The sequence below is a fragment of the Cottoperca gobio genome, chromosome 15, assembly GCF_900634415.1.
Source record: "Cottoperca gobio chromosome 15, fCotGob3.1, whole genome shotgun sequence".
In the NCBI taxonomy this organism is placed as follows: Eukaryota; Metazoa; Chordata; class Actinopteri; order Perciformes; family Bovichtidae; genus Cottoperca; species Cottoperca gobio.
Window position 1 is genome coordinate 184,242 of NC_041369.1, and position 20,292 is coordinate 204,533.

At 41.6% G+C, this 20,292-nt stretch overlaps 1 protein-coding gene across 1 annotated transcript in view; it reads left to right on the forward strand.

Moving 5' to 3' along the window:
* The window catches only part of slc2a15a (solute carrier family 2 member 15a), a 37,507-nt gene that overhangs the window by 10,650 nt on the left and 6,565 nt on the right, over positions 1–20,292 (forward strand). Inside the window, exons 4-10 of the mRNA XM_029449928.1 lie at positions 3,535–3,659; positions 4,443–4,588; positions 7,165–7,297; positions 7,609–7,796; positions 16,169–16,279; positions 17,456–17,557; positions 19,156–19,231. Of these exons, the coding sequence (XP_029305788.1) occupies positions 3,535–3,659; positions 4,443–4,588; positions 7,165–7,297; positions 7,609–7,796; positions 16,169–16,279; positions 17,456–17,557; positions 19,156–19,231 (881 nt within the window). The remainder of the gene's footprint in view (positions 1–3,534; positions 3,660–4,442; positions 4,589–7,164; positions 7,298–7,608; positions 7,797–16,168; positions 16,280–17,455; positions 17,558–19,155; positions 19,232–20,292) is intronic.

A 20,292-nucleotide genomic window follows, 5' to 3' on the forward strand; every position in this document is an offset into this window, starting at 1 on the left:
TAAGCAATACCCAATAAACAAAGAAAGCATAAATCTGGCCACTAAAGAAACGGAAAACGGCAAACGAACAATGGTTTGACAGAAAACATAAAAAAAGAAACATAAAGACCCTATTTTTTTTTCTCTTTGCTTTCTCAAAAATTTCAGTAAGGCTGCATGTCTAACTTTTACTGAATAGAGATTGACTGTTAACAGCTAGGATGTGTAATGCCGCTCTGTCTACAATCTGTAAGTTTTGCTGTTTAATTTAAGTCTAAAGTCTATAACCTGTCTGTTATAGCCTTCCTTTGTGTCTGTGGAGACATTCTACCATATGTCTAACACAGAAAGAAATAATAACTTTACGGACTCAGCGTCTCAAGATTTACTTAGCTTAAAAGTTTTACCTACCAACGCTTCCCTCTACTGCTACTCGGCTCTCTGTCCTGCTACCGAAGTTTGCCAGCTTCCACTCTCTACCGGTATCCTAGCTAGCCAACACAAGCCCACCTGCTCTTCCAGCTAGGGTCGAGCCATCCCGGTGTGGTCAGCCCTGTTTGGATTTCTCTGCTAGCCACCACCGCACCCGGCCTACCTCCATTTCCCGGCACAAGATCGACAGGCTAACCGAGCCTGTAGCGGTGCCTATCTAGGCTGCCACCTCTCCTCGCCGGACTGCCGGTATGCTGTGGTGTAACCCGTGGATACTACTGGTGTGTGCATTACTTCTCCTTCCCAGGACACTCTGCTCTCTCCTAGTAGCTAACGCTAGCTCTGTGCCACCGCTAACCCACTGAACAATGCCGCCGTTATATTCCGTCTTTGATCTCCACAACCTCAACTACCACCTGCCTCCAGACTGCATCATTGCTGCAGTCTACAGAAAGGACATTAAAATAACCACCATTTCCACTCCTGCCGCTCCTTAATTTGAACACCTTTAAACTCTCTGGCTCCACTCCCCTGGTTACTGCCATTATTTACCGCCCCCCAAGCCAAACCTCTCCTTTCTATCCGACCTCTCTGAATTTCTGACCCAGCTTTGTGCAATTTCACCCTCTGTTCTCCTCCTGGGGGATTTCAATATCCACGTCGACAACAACTGCAAACCTGCCATAGACTTTCTGGAACTGCTCCATTGCTTCAACTTCACCTAACACATTAACTTCCCCACCCACAGCCACGGTCACATCCTGGATCTAGTCTGCTCAACTGGTCTGACAATTCACCAACTCTCCAGCCTCAACATCAACATCTCCGATCATCTGGCAATCACCATGGACATCGACATCCCAATCCCCACCCCCAAAGAAATGGAATACAAGCTTCAGAAATATCAAATCTCTCTCCCCCACCGCTCTCTCCGATGCCATTTCCAGTACACTGTCCGCCTCCCCTTCCCTGCTGTCTGATAATCCCACAGAACTGGTTCATTATTACAACAACACACTCTCCTTCTGTCTTGATAAACTGGCTCCCATCAAAACCAAAACTGTCACATTCACTCACTCAGCTCCCTGGTATACTCCTGAACTCCACACAATGAAATCCCGAAAACGTCAACTTGAAAGACTGCAAGAAAACTGGTTTAACAGTTCACCGCCAAGCATACACAGACCTCCCTAAACATCACCGGCACTGCTCTCTCCTGGCTGAAGTCTTACCTCACAAACCATCAACAGTTCATCAACATCAACAACTGCACCTCCTCCCCTGCTCCCCTGTCCCAAGGCATCCCCCAGGGTTCGGTGCTTGGTCCTCTCCTCTTCATCCTCTACCTCCTCCCCCTCCGTCACATCATACACCGCCATGGCCTCCATTTCCATTGCTACGTCGACGACGTCAAGCTCTACATCTCTACAAAATCCATCACCACTGCAACCCTCTCCACTCTGACCAACTGTCTCACTGAAATAAAATCCTGGATGCAAAACAACTTTCTAAAACTCAACTGAGATACATTTGACATGCTCATTATCAGTCCCAAATCCCTCAGCAAAAACAACAATAACTTCTCCCTTACCATTGACAACTCCACTCTGTCTCCCTCCCCACACATCCGGAACCTTGGAGTAATTTTCAATTTTTTCAATTTTTTAAAACAGAGACCATCTAAATCCCAAAAACTATAGGAGTGTCAATTCCAATTTGTAGTATATTAAACTCAAGAATACTGTCCTCCCTCATTGAAAGCAACATACCAAGTAAATCCCAGATTGGCTTTATACCCAAACATAGAACAACAGATCGTATATTCACTCTAATCCAGAAACATAAAGGGAACATTTATTTTAATTTATGCTTGCCGAGGTACCACTTTTTAGGGTCAGATTCAGAGAATGGCAAATGGTCTGATTTTATATAGTGCTTTCACAATCTTTGCAATTACTCAAAGCGCTTTATATGTCAGCATTCACCCATTCACACACATTCATACAGTCAGAGGCTCCATACAAGGTGCACATCAGTCAGTTGGGATAACCATTCACACACACTCACACAACGTTGGCCATCCGGAGCAATTTGGGGTTCAGTATCTGTAGTCCTGCTTGTTCCTAATATACCTGGAATAGAACAAATTAGGAAATCATATTCATATGTCAAAGTGATGCTATGACAATAGTTCCCAACTCACAAGTAAAACAAATAGATATTTCAAGCAATGGAAAACAGAAATCCAATCAATAAATAAACTGGAATGCTGTAATTTACCAGTTTACTGTGTGTGTGTGTGTGTGTGTGTGTGTGTGTGTGTGTGTGTGTGTGTGTGTGTGTGTGTGTGTGTGTGTGTGTGTGGTCAAAAACTGTTCTCCTGCTATAACTGCTATGGCGCTAATTGGCTCCTACACCACCTATAAATGAAAGGCGTTTCACCCAGTCAAATGCTGTGCACAAACAAAACCATGAGGGTGGATAGTGACCAATTGGCAATGCCAGCCTGAGACACTGAGCAGCATATGGTGCCACCAACACCTGAACACTAACACTGACACACAGTCACAGCAAGGATCATTCAATCATTCACCCCTTTTCAAAATTCTGAAAAATAACAGTGATAATGATAGGGCCTTCTATCAATCCTGCCTCAATCCTCTGTTGGTAACCCCCCCACCGCCTTGTTGTCCTTTACAGTGCACAGTGTCGTCTCGTCCCCTCTGCCCTTCAGAAGTGTACTTGTCCTCAAAGTGTGGAGGAAAGTTATTTTATATTAAGTGCAAATCAGCTCCATTCATCTCCACTATTACATAGAACTTCGGCTGACATTTAAATGCAAATGAAAAGCAGGCCATTTATAATCCCATCAAGAGGCTGATCTGTTTCTTCCCACAGCACTGTTTTATAGTGAATCACATCTTAAGACCAACCTTATGAGCTGGGTTAGCATTTTAAGGCTAATCAGAATTTATACAGGCATACATGTCTATCATTATGACTGTGATAATATTATGCCAGCGGGCTACTGCTGCTGTCCTCACTCTTTCATAAACCGTGTGTGTGTGTGTGTGTGTGTGTGTGTGTGTGTGTGTGTGTGTGTGTGTGTGTGTACACTATCAGGAAAGGCACAGTGGTGAACTCAACAGTGCTGGTATTTATTGCCAGCTCACTCATGGGCTTCAGCAGGATTTGTGGTTCACCTGAGATGGTCATCATTGGCCGCTTCATCACAGGAATTCACTCAGGTACACACGCACACATACACACACCTCTGCACCCCCTGACATTGAGTTGGTCCCATTTACGGTTGTATACAGTGGGGCATGTTCACTTTACGGCCAAATGTATTCGGAGACCCCTGTTCCAGTTTAGGGAAGGCGCTTTCTTGTTTCAACATTACCATGTCCGTGTGCACAAAGCCAGCTCCATAAATAAATGTTTTTTCCAGTTTGGTGTGGAAGACCCTGACCTCAACCCCATTCAGCACCTTTGGGATAAGCTGGAACTTGGACGGGTTTTTAATGCACTGTGGTTGCTGTAAAATTACGAATACTTCTGTCTCTAATGAATTCATTGACTAATCATCTCAACAGTAACTGAAAGAATACATCTATGTCTGTACTCCGCAGGTTGGTAGGCTGGTGCCACTGTTTGACTATATTTTAATTTTCACAAGGTAGCCAGAGCATTTTCAAAACATCCATTTTTCCCACAATTTTCTTCTCAGAGTGCACAAGAATTCACATTTTGTGAGTCTCCATTTCAAAATTGTAACCCTTTTTCATCCTACTTGAGATTGCAGGACTGCATTCAACAATTGCATTTTGTGTTTTGGTGACGTTCAGGCATCCACATGTACATACCTTCGTCCATGTAGTATCTCTCTGTCTTGCTGTTTGCTCAGATACTCCATATTGTTTTACAATGTAGTTTTACTATAGCGTAGAAATATTCTATGAAATCTTTATATAACGTTTATTTTAAATTGTTACATAGATCTTATTTTCTGCTTTTTTGTTTTACTGCAGGCATCTCTCTAAGTGTAGTACCTATGTACCTGGGTGAGATAGCACCTAAGAACCTGCGAGGCTTCCTGGGGCTTGTGCCGAGTATTTTTATTGGCACTGGAGTCTTCACCGCCCAAATCCTTGGCCTACATGAGCTTCTAGGAAAGGTAGTCAAAATTGCTTTCTAACACCCAGAGTGTGGAGAGAGGGGACTTCCTTAAACTAAAAGAATAATAAATAAATTGCAGTAGACAATTTAGATAGTAGACAGTAGATAGTTGTGACTGAGGGGCAATTCTAAAGGGCGATTCATGCTAAATGTTTCCCCTAACATTAGTGTTTCAAGCTAAAGGCCCTGTCACACATATCCGTATGGCAGAAACGTATGCTGGCGTATATGAAAATTTGTCAGAGTCCAAATACGTCCAACTTTTCATTGGATCGGACAAGTGAACGTATTTAGATTTGCATGTCTAACCTATTGATAGAGAATCACTTACTTATACAAAATGTATCAGACGAATACCCAACAAATGCATAATGTATACAAAAATATGGCATATACAAAATATCGGCAAAATGCTGGTTTACATTGATATCAGGTAAGGTATAAGTCAGGGGTCGGGAACCTTTTTGGCTGGGAGAGCGAAAAAAGCCAAATATTTTTAAATGTATTTCTCTCCGTCTCCAAGTACTAAAAGCGCTATCAGTGTTTCCCCTACCATTGTCTGTTTCTGTGTCTACTGCGCGGGTGTCAAACTCAAGGCCACAATTATATCCGGACCGCAAGAAAATATTATTTTTCCATCATAACTGGTCCGCCGGTTTTGATAATTAAATCAATGCATGGCACAACCACGGGACAATACATATTTGAGGAAGTATCTAAATGTGTGAATGAAATGAAAGAGCGGATTAGTGCAGGATGCGGGAGAAGATGCAGCGGGAGAACTCTGCAGGTGAGCTGACGGTGTATCACCGCGTTTGTGCGACATAACGAAGCATCTCACTGTTAAACCTGCAGCTTCAGGGCCATGATCACAGACATGTATGATGCAGTGAGAGCGTTCCAAGCCGAGCTGCCTGTGGGAGACTCAGATGCAGCAGGAAACTTTGGTCACTACGTGTTTCCAAACACTGACAAACCATCTCCACCGCTGTGTTCCCGACTGCGCATGAACTGCTCAGCAATCAGTTTGTAGTTGACGTGGAAACAGCACATGTGAACATCCAAATGGAGCTGATTGACCTCCAGTGTAATGACACACTCAAGCCAACGTATGACTCTGTGGGCACTGCAGTTTCCAAGCTTCACCCCCGAAACAATGCCTTAATGTTGGCCCTCTCTGTGATTGAGTTTGACACCCCTGGTCTACTGCTTGCTTTGCTCAGTTTCTCCTCAGCTGTTTCGCGAAGGGCAGGGCTCCGCCCCCCCACACACACGTGTGCACACAGTTACAGTCAGAGACAGAGTGGAGGAAAGGAGAGGGGAGAACTAAAACAAAATCCGCTGCTAAATGTTTTACTTTATAATGACACAGTATAATTATTTTTTACTTGTTAATCATGTTAAAAAATGTCAGCTCAAAATTGTCTGCGAGCCATATTGCGTCATCAAAAGAGCCATAGGTTCCCGACCCCTGGTATAAGTAGTATTCGTTAAGAGCAGATGGTGTTACGCTGGGGTGCGTTGTTGATTGCTGATGTTTTGAGCATGTTCAACATTACCGGACATCCCAACGTGTGCTTCACAAGATATGCAGACATTACGTTACGTTAGACATACGTGAATACTTACCTACGTAAATACAGTACGTGAATACCTACGTGAATACCTACGTGACTATGTTAGATATAGGCTACGTCAGCTGACGGTGAATCAATTTATTGATAACCTATTTGTAACCTATGTTAAGATTATGCCTGACTATGGAGTAACTTATTAAACGTGTTCCTACAGTATAGCTAGCGTTCAGCATTCTAGCCGTTCTCCAGCATCAGCATGACGTGAACCAAATGGCCCCTTTCCATCTCCATTGACCAGACGCTCTGATACGCTGATAATTTGTTATGCATTCGTTATGTATACGTCAGCTACAACACCGCTGTGGAATGGTTGGACGTATTTGGACTCTGACACATTTTGAGTTACTTTTCATATACATATATGCATATGTTTCTGCCATACGGAACTGTGTGACAGGGCCGTATGTCTGGCGTCTTCGGAGTATCGTCTGCGTCCTTCAAACAATCACAACTTACCCTTAATTTATATCCACGTATTGCCGATATTTCATATGTGCCGAGCACATCTTGGAAGGATTAAAGATGACCTGAGATTGATTGAATAGACGGGGCAAGGGACAGTCCAGCAGGTGGCAGAAGACGTCTCTTATTATTTTTAGGAATATAGCAGACGAGGAGCTATTTTTGTCCAGAACAAATGTTCTTTTAATGTATTTAATATTCAACGTGTTTGTGAGACACTTGTTTATTAGTCATCTACTTGAATCAGAAACACGCATATGATACATTAAAAGGAACATCAGTGGAGTTTTGCTCGCTCCACATGAAAATGTCTTTCGTCAGACGGACGTAATTCTTTACGTGCTCATCCCTGCAATGTTACTGCTCCCATTCAAACATGAGCCCGTGAAATGTTTCTGAACATTAGACTGCATGTGTTAAAGGACTTAACAATCTCAGGATGTGTGTACGTTTAACTGTGTTGTAACTGTTACAGGAGGAGTACTGGCCCCTCTTTCTTTCAGTGGTGGTGGTGCCCACCTTCATCCAGTTGATGCTGTTGCCATGGTTCCCAGAGAGCCCCAGGTACCTGCTGATTGAGAAGCAGAATGTCCATGCCACCATCACAGGTCAGTGCACATCAACAAGGGGAAGCTTTACAGAATTAAGAGAACACTTTGCTTTGCCAACATTCTGGGCAAAAGAGAACATTAGAACATTTGTACATAACTGGCCGAATAAAAAAGGAATTTATGTTTTTCTCGCAGCCTGATAGTAATACATTATTTTATTGCACTATGGCAGTTATCTAATTGCAAGTTAGCTTGTCTGACTTTCCAAGTAAATTACACCAGCTGCTGTAGTTATATTGACTTGCACATGTGCTCTTGTACGTTTTTATGATGTACTCTGACCATGCTTCCTGTCCCCTTTCTCTCAGCCTTGAAGTGGTACAGAACCAAGTGTAACATCCAGGCTGAGATTGAAGAGATGCAGGAAGAGCAGCACTCCCTGTCATCAGTGGAGACGCTGTCAGTATGGAGACTGTTGCAGGATGACATGGTCCGCTGGCAGGTGCTCAGTGTGGTGGTCATTAACATTGGCATGCAGCTGTCTGGCATCGATGCTGTAAGGACTCTTTGAAAACTGAGTAACATATACATAGAAGAAGAGGTGGTCGCCATGCTGTGCTGTCTGCCACAATGTCGTTTTTGATATTACTAAAAACTATTTATAGTAATACCAAAATATTAAACCAAGCAAACAAAAGTATGGGAATCTATATGTATTAAGAAGAAATCAAGACATTCCAAACAAAAAGCAGAAAGTTGATGTCTCGTTATGATTTTGTCTTCCCAAGTCTAAAGTCACCAGATTTATGACTTGGGTCAGATTCGACTCTAAGTCTTAGAGTTAGTCCACACTGACAAACATCACTGCCAAGACGACGATTAATGTTACATATTGTGACTAATTATACTTGCACTTCTCTAAAAAGGGACCAAAATACACCAAACATATGAAGCCCTGTTATTGTCCAGAGGGCCTTCCAAGGTTTAGCAGGTGTTTGCTTTAAAACATTATCAACAAATGTGTTCTGGCTCGATATCAACTCTTTGTGCTTGTTTACCATGAGTTGTTGGTTGCCAAATGATGTCTGATAAATGGAATCTTTAGGCTGCAGTGATGAGCAGCATTAACTCTTGGTAAAACAGCATCAGATGGTTTCAGTCAGGTCTGGCTCTTTTGACTTGCACTTTATCTCTCTCACTTTCCAATTTATGCTTTATGACTCCCTTTGTCTAGCTCAACCACTCCCCCAGTTTATACAGCTCCTTCATATCATTGATCTAGCTCAGGGGTGTAAAAGGTCAAAAGGTCGCAATCGACCGGTAGATTATAAGTGTAGTGCAGGTAGATCGTGCACCGTAAAAAATACATATATATATGAAATTCTAATTCTTTTTGCTTTGCGCATTCACATTCACATTCCCTCCTCCGATCCTCCTTCGCTCCCGACACACACACACGTGTGCACACACCTACAGTCAGTGACAGAGCAGAGGACGATAATTATGATAACAATCGTGATAATGATCCTGATTATGATGATTGTGATGATGATGAACGTGATGATGTTGATCCTGAAGATCGCGATGATGATCGGTATGATGATTGTGATGATGATGATGAATGACGATAATTGTGAAAATTATAATCCTGATGATGATTTGCTCAGATAAGATATCTTATCTGATATAAGATATATAGAATAATTATACGCTATAGTAAAACAACATTGTGATGATTGCGATGATAATGTCGAACATGATGATCGTGATGATGATGATGGATGTGATGATCGTGATGATGATTGTGATGATAACGATGATCAGAATGATGACGATCGTGACGATGAGTAACGTGATGATGATGATCGTGATGATGAACGTGATGATAGTGATCGTGATGATGATGAACATGATGATAATCGTGACAATAATTGTGATAATGATAATCGTGATCAAGATGATGATGATGATGATGATTGTGATGATGAACGTGATGTTAGTGATCGTGATAATGATGAACGTCATGATATGATCTTAATGATGATGATCTTGATGATAATCGTGATGATGATAAAGGTGATGATGATTGTCTCGTCTAGGATATGGATGTATGTTTTGTTGTGATTCACCAACTATTTTGCGAGGGAAAATGTCAGGTTTGTCTGTTCATGTTAAGTACTTTAAGCAGATTTTTTTTTCTTCGCGGGTATACCGGTTTGGGACTCTGTGGTGGGCCAGACCTGGTATCCGTTAGAGCAGAAGTATCTTTCCCCCTGATAATCTTGGTAGCGGATTGCCGTATGCGATTTGTGGTTTGTGATTTAGGCAGTGTCAAAAGTGGCTAGAGCTAGAGAACGTTGCTGTGAAAAAGTTGGCAGTTTCTGATTGCTTTCTTTACACCAGGGGTTTTGCGTGCATCAGTACCCACCACCATTAACTGCACAAAGACTAGGGGGAGTTAGCTAGCTTCAGTAATACTAGGTACATAACTTGGTATAGCGGTTGTGTCTCCTGTTTGCTTCTTTGCTGGGTTTTGTGTTCTCCATGTGTCTCATTCAAGGTTGGTATAGAGTTGTGTTGTTTTGAAAATGGCTTCCCTCATAGTTTCATTCAGAACCCTTCTGAGCTATTAATGGAAAAGTGTACTAAGAAACAGCTTTTGAGGATTGCAAAGCATTATAATTTTGAAGAAAACGTAAAAAAAAGAATATGAAAAGTATTGTTTGACTGAGTCTGGTGTTTTATGTGCGCAGACTATGGGAGGTTCGGTGTCCAGAGACTTTGACTGAAACAGAAGGAGTTGTTGCAGTTGCAATTAAAGCAGCAAATCGAGTTGGAGAGGCTGAAGTATGAGAAGGAGGTCGAAAATGAGTGTACCAAATTGGATATAGAGCAGTATTGGTTAGGGGTGGTAAAGGAGTTTTCAGGTATATTCAGAGCTGATGGTCATAAGGTGAAAAAAAGTTCAGTGAATCCGATCCAGACACGTTATTTTCACTGTTGAGAGGATTGCAGATGCTAGAGACTGGCCAGACTCAGACAGAACAATGTTGTTACAGTGTGTTCTAACTGGAAAAGCACAAGAGGCCTATTCAGCTTTGAGTGTTGTTTAATGTAAAGTGTATGAGATGGTAAAGTCAGCAGTATCGAGAATGTATGAGCTTGTGCCAAAGACATACCGCCAGCGTTTTCAGTCGAGAAAAAAAACAGAAAATCAAACCAACATTGAGATTGCCTGTGACCTGATTTCCCAATGTCATGTACTAAAGACAAAACAGAGTACTGAATAAGCATAAGCAGTATAAAAGTATAAAGACAAATTATGTAATGTAATATTGCAGGTTACACAATTAACAATGGACAGTAAATGAGGTAGTTGGTATGACTTCCACTACGGAAAGACTACAGGACAATATTAGTTGGGAGACCCTACTCCTAACTCTTATCCGATAATCAATATCTGATGTAGCATTAAACCCAGAATACAGAAACACAAAGTTTAACCTACTCGATTGAAGGCCGGGTGGCAGCGGCACAGAGGGTGGCAGAGGAGACAGAGGAGGCCGTGGAGGCGTTGGATCTGGTGTACTGGAGCGTTCCTGTTTTACGACCCACTGTGCCGGGTAGTCGTTGTCTGTTGGTCTCGTCAACTCCGACGAGACCACTAAAAATGGAGATACCGAGCACTTCTTCAGTTCCTGGCTTGTGGAACACAGGGGTAGAACAGGCTGGAGCAGTTGCAATGTATTGAGCAAGTTCTTAAGCACTAGAGCTTAGTGGATCCAATTAAACTCCAGGCACGTTGATTACTTGCTTTGAAAAAACTCAAGAGAGAGGATAAAAGTCCAGAGACAGTTGGCTAAGGCCACGTCGGACGTAAACGGGGTAAAACGGGATAAAGTGCAAAAAAGATTAGAGAGTAATAGAATTAGACAATAAGAATAAGAGACGATTCTGGCTATCCTCTGGCTTTTTTGTAGATTTAGTCATTGACTGTCTTCTGAATGGACCAACTAATGCGCTCCTGCCCTCCTCCTCTGCAGCCACACCCTTCCTCTGATTAACTTCTCTCCTGATTAAACTTTCCTTTCTTTAAAATTAGGGTTAGGGTTGTTGCCCGTGTACATCTTTGATTTCCCTTTTTGTTTAGCATCTGTATCGTATGTGTCTTCGTTGTGTAATTATGTCTTTGAGCTTTTTTCTGACTTTCCTTTTGAAGACCAGCTCTGTAGGGCTCTTTCTTTTGGTTGAGTGTCGATAGACCAGTAGATTGTGACAAACTACTGGAGTTTCTTCTTCCAGTCTAGTCATTCAGATTGTGCAATATGTTTTCTTTTCATCAGTGAAGAGATTTGTCTCTATGCTTCACCATTGGCTTGCACCCAAAGTGTTGTATGTGGGAAAGACAGATAAATAACGCCTGGGAAATTACTTAAATCTCCTTTGTAGTTTCCAACTACAGTAGGTATCTCCAGGAGCACATTTTACCATGATGACTCACACGCTGGAAATAACACCACCGTCGCTGTTGCAGCTGGTAAAAGTCCCATCTGGTTGTTTTGTCTTTTGGCTGCTGATGTAGTGAATCTTTTTAACTTTCATCATAAAAATACGACATCAGGGAAACATTGTTCATCAATTTTGACGTTTGAGCACCAAGCATCATTGTAAGCATCATGTAAACACCTCGTCTCGTCTCCACGGAGTCCTCAGTCTGTCCTGCGGTCCGCTCAAGGTCAACCGTTTGATCCAGGACAATGGAGCCAGGTCTCTGTAAAGTCTTTTTTACCACCAACCGGACATCAGCCAGGAGCATTGTCACAGTTTCCGTTCCTATAAGGCTTGCTTGCCTAGTAGGGTGCCACTCACCTGATAGCCACGCCTCCTCTGCAGCTCACCCGACTCTCCCTGCTGCAAGCAATTAAGACTAGTTAGTATTTAAGCCTCCTCTGGCCTCCACTTCAATGCCAGATTGTACTCTGCATCATGCAAGTCTTTCCAGCGCTCTTCCCTAAACAGCTCTCTTGTTGCCTACCCTGCCTGCTTTGCCTGTTTCCTGACCAAGCCTGTTTTGGACCTGTCTGCCTCGCCTGTTTCCCGACCCTCTGCCCGACTTACCCTTTGCCTGCTACCTATAGGTTTGTCCTTGTGGATTATTATCATCCCGCTGTGGATCTGTTTACTCGGCTATAACCTGCTTCCGATTACTAATAAAAGTCATTACCAATTATCCTTGGTTTCCTGTGAGTTGCACTTGGGTCCACCATCGACTTCTTGTGACAAGCATGCTGGGTAGTGGAACAGCCTTACTGTAGGTCCTAGCTGGGTTAGCTTAGCTCCCCTCTAGGCTCTCCTCCCTCTCTACCCAAACTAATGTTACATAAGTTGTGTAAGCAAAGGTTGATTAACGGTATCAAAAGCTTTTGACAGATCCACAAATAGGGCAGCACAGTGTTTCTTATTATCTAATGCAAATACTAAAGGTAAAATGCTGAAATAGTGCTTTGATTAGCTCTAACTCAAGATTGGTACAAACTCAGTGACTAGCAAGTGTCGAGCCTCAGACACAGGGAAGGAAGACTCAATTGCACGACTCCAGACACAAGAGTAAAGTGTAGAATAAACCAAAACTTTACTTCCAAAAAACAAAAAAATAACTCATACAAATTTCTCTGAAAAGCACACTTCATGGAACACTGGTAGTTGCGCATGATCTCACAAGGATATGACAAGACGAACTGACACACGACAAGGGGTGACAGGACAATTTATACAAGAGGTGAGTGGGAACAGGTGAAAACAATCAGGGGCGAGGCAGACACTGACGATGGAGGGACATCACACCAGGACAGGAAATAAAGGGATCTGGGTTGAGAAACAAGAGGTAGGTACAAAATAAAACAGGAAGTGACAAGACAACATGAACAACTCAACAAATTCGACGAGACATGACAGCAAGATAATACTTAAATTTGTTGTATGAATGATTCCAGCAGGGTAGTCTGGAGAAAAGGCGTTAATTATTTTTAATAGTCTATCACCACTTGTATGTCAAGGAATCACATGTCTGATTTCCAAACACTAGGAAATCTACACATTGATATAGAATATGTGTTAGTTGCTCAGAGATAATAGGTGCACATAGTGCCAAAACTCCTGGTGTCAATGACTTCCATGAAAAGGAGAGAAGACATGAAGATCATCCTCACACCAAGAACAACATTGGTGCTGATAATGAAGATGGAAGTGATTGAGGTGATAGTGGAAAGGAAAGAATATAGAATATAGAAAGGTGTCCCCACCTTTCTCTGTTTAGTTTTCACACCTTTTCCAGTATTCCAGACAGGCTGGCGGCTGACTGGCAGGTGTGTTTTAGGAGGTAAAGAGAGGTTTTGTCTTGGTATGCCAGGTGCCGTAAACCGCGTCATAAACCGTCTCGAGGGAGAACGACGCTTAAGACAGTATGAAATGTGATATTCATACTGGTTTAAAAAAAATATTTGATATTATTTCCCATCTTTGCTGAGCTACAGTTTTGTGCAAAATATATACCGGTTTAATTCAGTGATGGTTGTAAATAAAAGCCTGGCCTAAACAACCCTTCTGCCCCTGCACTCTCTGCTGCTAGAGGATGGAGAGGGGGGAAGGTTAACAATCCACCCTCATGATGATGCTGACAAACATAATCACAAATCATTCCTGATGTTGAAAATGTTAAAGATAATGGTGAAGATGATAATAATGGTAACAGTGATGATGATGACGAAGGCGATGATGACACACAATTATAATGGGGGACTGTGATGTGCCAGATGCTGGAGGTGATCTTTAGTCCTAAGTGTATGTGACAGTCTTGGCACACCACATAACTGTGTGTGTGTGTGTGTGTGTGTGTGTGTGTGTGTGTGTGTGTGTGTGTGTGTGTGTGTTTACCTTCCTGGTCCTCTAACCATCACCGTCTGTCTCCATTTAATATACCTCCTGTCCGGTCCTGATCCCCCTAAAGCCTCAAATCGAGCTGAATTGAATGTGTGCAAATGTCTACGGTCTCTTTGTTGCAATGATGTGCCACCTGTGCACCAAGTTCTAATGTCGGCCTTCTCATTTGGATTTTTACATTATTGTTTTTTTCTACTCGAAGCATATGTCACATTATGGGGAGAAATGTTTTACCTTTGCTTCTCAGCCAGAATGCTAACCATCAAGCTACTTTGGGTAACTCTTGCTGTGTAACATGCAGGTCTCAATTCCACACATACTACTCTTGATAGTGCGCTATGTTAGCCAATAGGGTGTGTCAACAATCTGCTTGTGACTTTGTTACACTGTTTACAACCTTTTAAAAACTCATTGTGAACATAACTGATACGCTTTCAGTTGATCAAATGTAACACTCACACTGACTTTCAGAGAGGTGAACAATACATAGCTGGCATACAGTGGACTTTTTGTGTGAAGGATGAGTGGGCTTGACATTACAAGTGGGTGCTCTCTTCTTTAACTGTGACTAACTATTAAACACGTTCGGTTGAAAACTTTAAATGATGACCGAAAACCTACCTTCACTTATTTCATTACAGCCTACCCCAGCACTTAGCCTGGACCATCTTTTATCATTTATTATTTTATTTGCTTGCTGTATGCTTTGTTCTATGTATTCTTTTTAATTGTAAATTGTATTGGGACCGTGCTGCAGGCTAATTGTGCACTTTAAATACACATTGATTGATTGGTTATAGGAAGGTATAGATTTAGTTAAACGTCTTGTAAAATGGTATTACTTTCTTAATGCAACGTTTCTCATTGAAACAGGTCAGTGAGAGGTCAATCTTTAGTGTAAAAGTAGCGGCTATTTATTTGGAAACCGGGTCAGATTGATGCAATAGGAAGAAAGGCGAGATTGTTTAAAATACTGAAGGCAGTAGCAAATGGCAGCAAGTTTACTTACCTATTTCATCAAATATGTACAGCATTCAAAATTACAAAGTTAAAGCAGTATTCATTATTCATTACTTTGGCCAACAAGCTTCAAACACAACATTGACACATTATCCCCTTCAGATGAGTTGCAGTGATTTCCATGCACACAGATTTAAAATGATAGTATACAATAACTGAATGGGTCAATACACACTACCACTATACTTCCCACTATCACTTTTTTTTAGCAGGCCTTTTGTAGTGAGTAGACATCATAAGTACTGAACAAAATCTATATTATTATTATTATTATTATTATTATTATTAAAGTGGCTTTAAAACTACCATTTGAAAAGACAAGTCTATTTATTTCTCTAATACAGTGTCTCTGTGTGTGGTTGAACTGGTGTTGCTACCCAGTCTGGGGCCAACCCCATCCCTGTTAGCAGACATGATAAATAGCGAACCTAGGGCGTGTCAACAAAAATAACCAGGGGAGTAAACAACTAAGGTATGTAGATAGTTATACAATCTTCCTAAACCTACAACATGTAGGTAAGCCATCTCATACTTATAAAGCAAAGACATGGTAAACATAAATACATATGTGATAATTATTAATAAAGCTGAAATGTTCAGGATTTGAGTGTCTGACATTGGGGCCCTGACGGTAGTATCAAAAATAAGAAGGTGTGGGAGACAGCATTGGGATGCCACCTGACCAATGTGTGTTGAAAGCAGAAAGCTTACAATGTTTTATTAATTTGACTTGAGAACAAGTTTATATGTTTTATTCATGTTCAACTGGTTTATTCAGAGCTTTATTTAGGTGTGTGCCCGCAGTGCAGAATGCAGCTCTGAACTGGCAACACCTACCTGTGTTCTGTATTATTATGGTCTATTTGTTTGGTGAAGTCACACCCATATAAACCTCTCTATATAAAGTACAGTTTTATTCCAATTACAGCATCAAATGGATTTATTTAAGTGCTTATTGTTCCACCACAGATCTGGTTCTATACCAATGACATCTTTGAGAATGCGGGTATCCCAGCACCAGAGATCCAATATACCACAGCAGGAACAGGAATCATAGAGATCATCGCTGGACTCATTGGGGTAATCTCAAAGACATTACAGAGGCATACTGTAGCAGTATTTTAATGTTGTTTTGTCTAGAAGTTTTTTATTTATTTATAATTTATTGATTTGATATAAGATAAGAAGATAGATATGAATCTCACGTCTGTATGTTACAGAGCTGGATTCAGAATGTGGTTAGCCTAGCTAAAATACACTTACTGACACAGCAAAAGATCCCTGATTAAGACATTTAAAGAAATCAAAATTGTAAAAACACTACAATTTTAAGACTGGTTTTAGCGGGAGCAATGATCTGGAAGTATTTCTTGATGAACAAGAATCAGTCACAGTGACTGTGCTGGCTCTGTCTTTTAAAGCCACACACACAGGGTTGGGTTTTATAAAGATCAGTGACTGTGGAACTGAGTTTCATTTCTACTCCCCTAAATGGATGATTAAAAGCTTTCAATCACCCTCTGTATATTGATGTTTCTGTTTTCCATTACACTAATTCATATGTATCTGTAAACATTAATATAAGATCAAGAATTTATCTTACAGAGCTTCACAATAAAGTATAAAAAGAGAAGTAATCAAAATAAACTTTGTGTGCCAGAGATCAGATTGCTGTGTTGACTGCCATAACTCAAACTCAAACAAATAATGTTTTCTTATGTAAGTTTCCTCTCCCATTTTTGTGTTCATCTACACTTCATTGTCACCTGCAGCTGACTCTGAAAAACTAAGTGTACGCTGGTCTGAAGCATACAATGTCACTGCACATTTACTTTCCATGAATACCAGTGTATGTGTGGGAAGTTTCTGCTTGTCAGTTTGGGTACCATCGTGCCAAAACTAAAAGCTGTACTCACTGACTGCATCTGGCAACCTGCTCAAGTGCTGGGCGGATGCATACAATGTTGATTGTCACGAATACCTCTAGCATGTAAGGAGGAGTTCATCAGAAAGCTTTAGACGTGTTAGACAGAGCCCAGCTAGCCGTTTCCACCTGCTTCCAGTCTTTATGCTAAACTAGGTTAACCACATTCTATTTCCAGCTCTGTGCTTAAAACACAGACATGAGACTGATGAACATCTCACTATCAGAAAGAAAGCAAATAAGTGTGTAGCTCACTGAGGTATATGTTTGTGCATCAGTAGTGTGTGTTCGTTTAACAGTGTCTACCATGAGCTCTGTGTGTCCTCTTGCAGTGTTTCTCCATAGAGAAGGTGGGCAGGAGACCTCTCATGATCGGGGGTTTCGCCATGATGGGCATCTGCAGTGCTGGAATCACAGTGACCCTCATTTTACAGGTGTGTGTGTGTGTGTGTGTGTGTGTGTGTGTGTGTGTGTGTGTGTGTGTGTGTGTGTGTGTGTGTGTGTGTGTGTGTGTGTGTGTGTGTGTGAGAACATATTGAGACCCTTAACATGTTGAGACCCAAATCTTTCCAGTAGTGTAGTTATTCCACTTGTGTTTAAAGAGACAATACGCCTAGACTTACCAGACATACATGCACGTAGATGTACACACACAGAACAAAAACAGTAGTGCATTCCTAAAGGACATTTTTTTTCAAATTTGCATCAGGAGGAATATAAACAAACAAAAACAATGGTGAATTCTCTGGGCAGATAATAAAGCGGACATCTTTAATATCAACATGTTGACATCAGGGAAAACATTGTTCATCATCTTTGACATTTAGCATCATTGTAAGCATCATATAGAGTCCGCCTCCTCTCGTCTCCCCGGAGTCCTCAATTTGTCCTCGGTCCGCTCGAGGTCAACCGTTTGATCCAGGACGATGGAGCCAGGTCTCTGTGTTAGTCTGAGTCTTATTTACCGCTAATCGGACATCAGCCAGGAGCATGCTGGGTAGTGGAATAGCCTTACTGTAGGTCCTAGCTGGGTTAGCTTAGCTCCCCTCTCGGCTCTCCCCGCTCTCTTCCTGGGGCGGTCACTCCGCCTTTGGCTGCGTTTGGTCTGGCTCAGTGGTCTGAAGAAGTGGTGGGCTGCATATCTCAAGGTCCCCTGCAGTTTATCCAATCACCAAGATTTCTTCTCCAATGATGAGTGTATTGTAGGCCATACGTGCTTCTGTAAAGCTTCGTAAAATGAAATCCTCTACCATATCTTGCAACATGGCACACGCCTCTGTCACAGTGGTTAGCTTGGTCATCAGCAACAAAACATCTTTCTCATCAGAGTGGGTAGAAAGAGTTACTTCAATCCGTGTAATGGTAGCTGTGTGATATGCCACCGTTTTGGTAATTGTACCAAGGGATGATGGAACCGTCAACATCTTGCTAACTTCAATGCCAGAAACAACTTTAGCCTGTTGTGCCTGGTTTTTACTTATACGTGCAGTTTTACTCATCTCTGTGCGATTTAACAATATTATACAATAAGAAAGTTTAATGCCACAAAGAAACTTACATTTTTTTTGGGTGAAATAAATGTAACATCTGGGATAAAACAACAAGCTCTTCATCCCTCAACCGGAGGTGATTTTTACAGCTAAATATCCACACTGATAGCACCAACAGCCATGACTGACAAATACTAACTTTAAATTGATTTTCCCATTTAATACAACATAAAACATAACCCTACTCACTGGTAGGAAGTGGAAGTGAGGGAGAGGAGGAAATACGCATAAGGAAAGACAAATGAACACATCCCAGATGTTTAGCAGGGGAATTAATGTGGGGAGGAACAGTTGTTTCACTTTCAGTTGGCAAGACGGACTGTGCTCCTACATTGCCCTGTGGAACAATGAATTACAGCACGGCCGCGGGCTGAGGTGTGAAGCAGTGTTGGAAAAGAACAGAGTCAAGTTTCCCTTTAGAGAAAACAACTAAATGTAAGGAGACTGATTTGTTCATGCTGTTCTGTTTCTTCTCCCTGCAGGCTCACTTATCATTCATGCGCTACATCAGTGTCTGCTGTGTGGTCGGCATCATCGCTGGCTTCTGTATCGGCCCAGGCAAGTTGCTCTAAACTGCATGTGAAAGGACTCTCACTCACCTCTTGTGATTATGTGGACTTAATTCAAGCAGTACAGACCCATTTGATAGTGGAACCTCCTGTATCATTATGCACTACTAATATCCTTTCATGCAAACAGGACACCATTATACACATTTTAGATTTATAGCCTGTTCATGGGAGATGAGCTCAGACTACATCCTGGCAAGTATATACCTCACACATGTTGCTCTTATGCAAGCCAGGCCTCTTTAAGCTAACCAAATTAGCAATGAGCCAGAGTTCAGCTATACACCATTATGACATGAACAACCGTAAACCAAATGAGTGAGTTATTCTCTAGTCATCAGCTACATAGCATATACAGTAAGAGCCAAAACCCATCAGGGGAAATTTGCTCCAGACAAATGCCGCCCATACAGGCGTATTAAAATCACGTTGGACATTAATAACGAGACAAGCACATACAAGGCAACAGATATTAGCTCAACTTTATTTTGGTTAATACCAATGCAAATGAATACACACATACATTGCAAATGAATACAATACCAACATCATAACTGGCTTTCTGGCATTTCCAAGCAAACACAACTGTACTGTACTGTAAGTCAAAATCTGGTGAAAAGTCTCTTGACAGAGTGGTCGGGGTTCGACAGCAAACACAGGAGAACACAGCCTTCTGAACCGACAGCTGATCGACAAACAGTTGACCATATGTATCAGAACGTGGACAGCAGGCAGGAGAAGTGACATATCGTGATTATTTCGTCCAAATCAAATCAAGTTTATTTATATACACATTTGTCTCAGTGTGCTTTACAAACTGTACAGAATACAACACCCTCTGTCCTTAGACTCTCGCATCGCACAAGGAAAAACTTCCTAAAAGAAATCCCACAATTAAAGGGGGAAAATTGGAAGAAATCTCAGGGAGAGACTGAGGAGGGATCCCTCTCCCAGGACTGACGGACGTGCAATAGATGTCGTGTGTATAGGATAAACAACATAGTACAAATACAACATTTGACAGAAATTATGTTGTGATCAAAAAAGAGA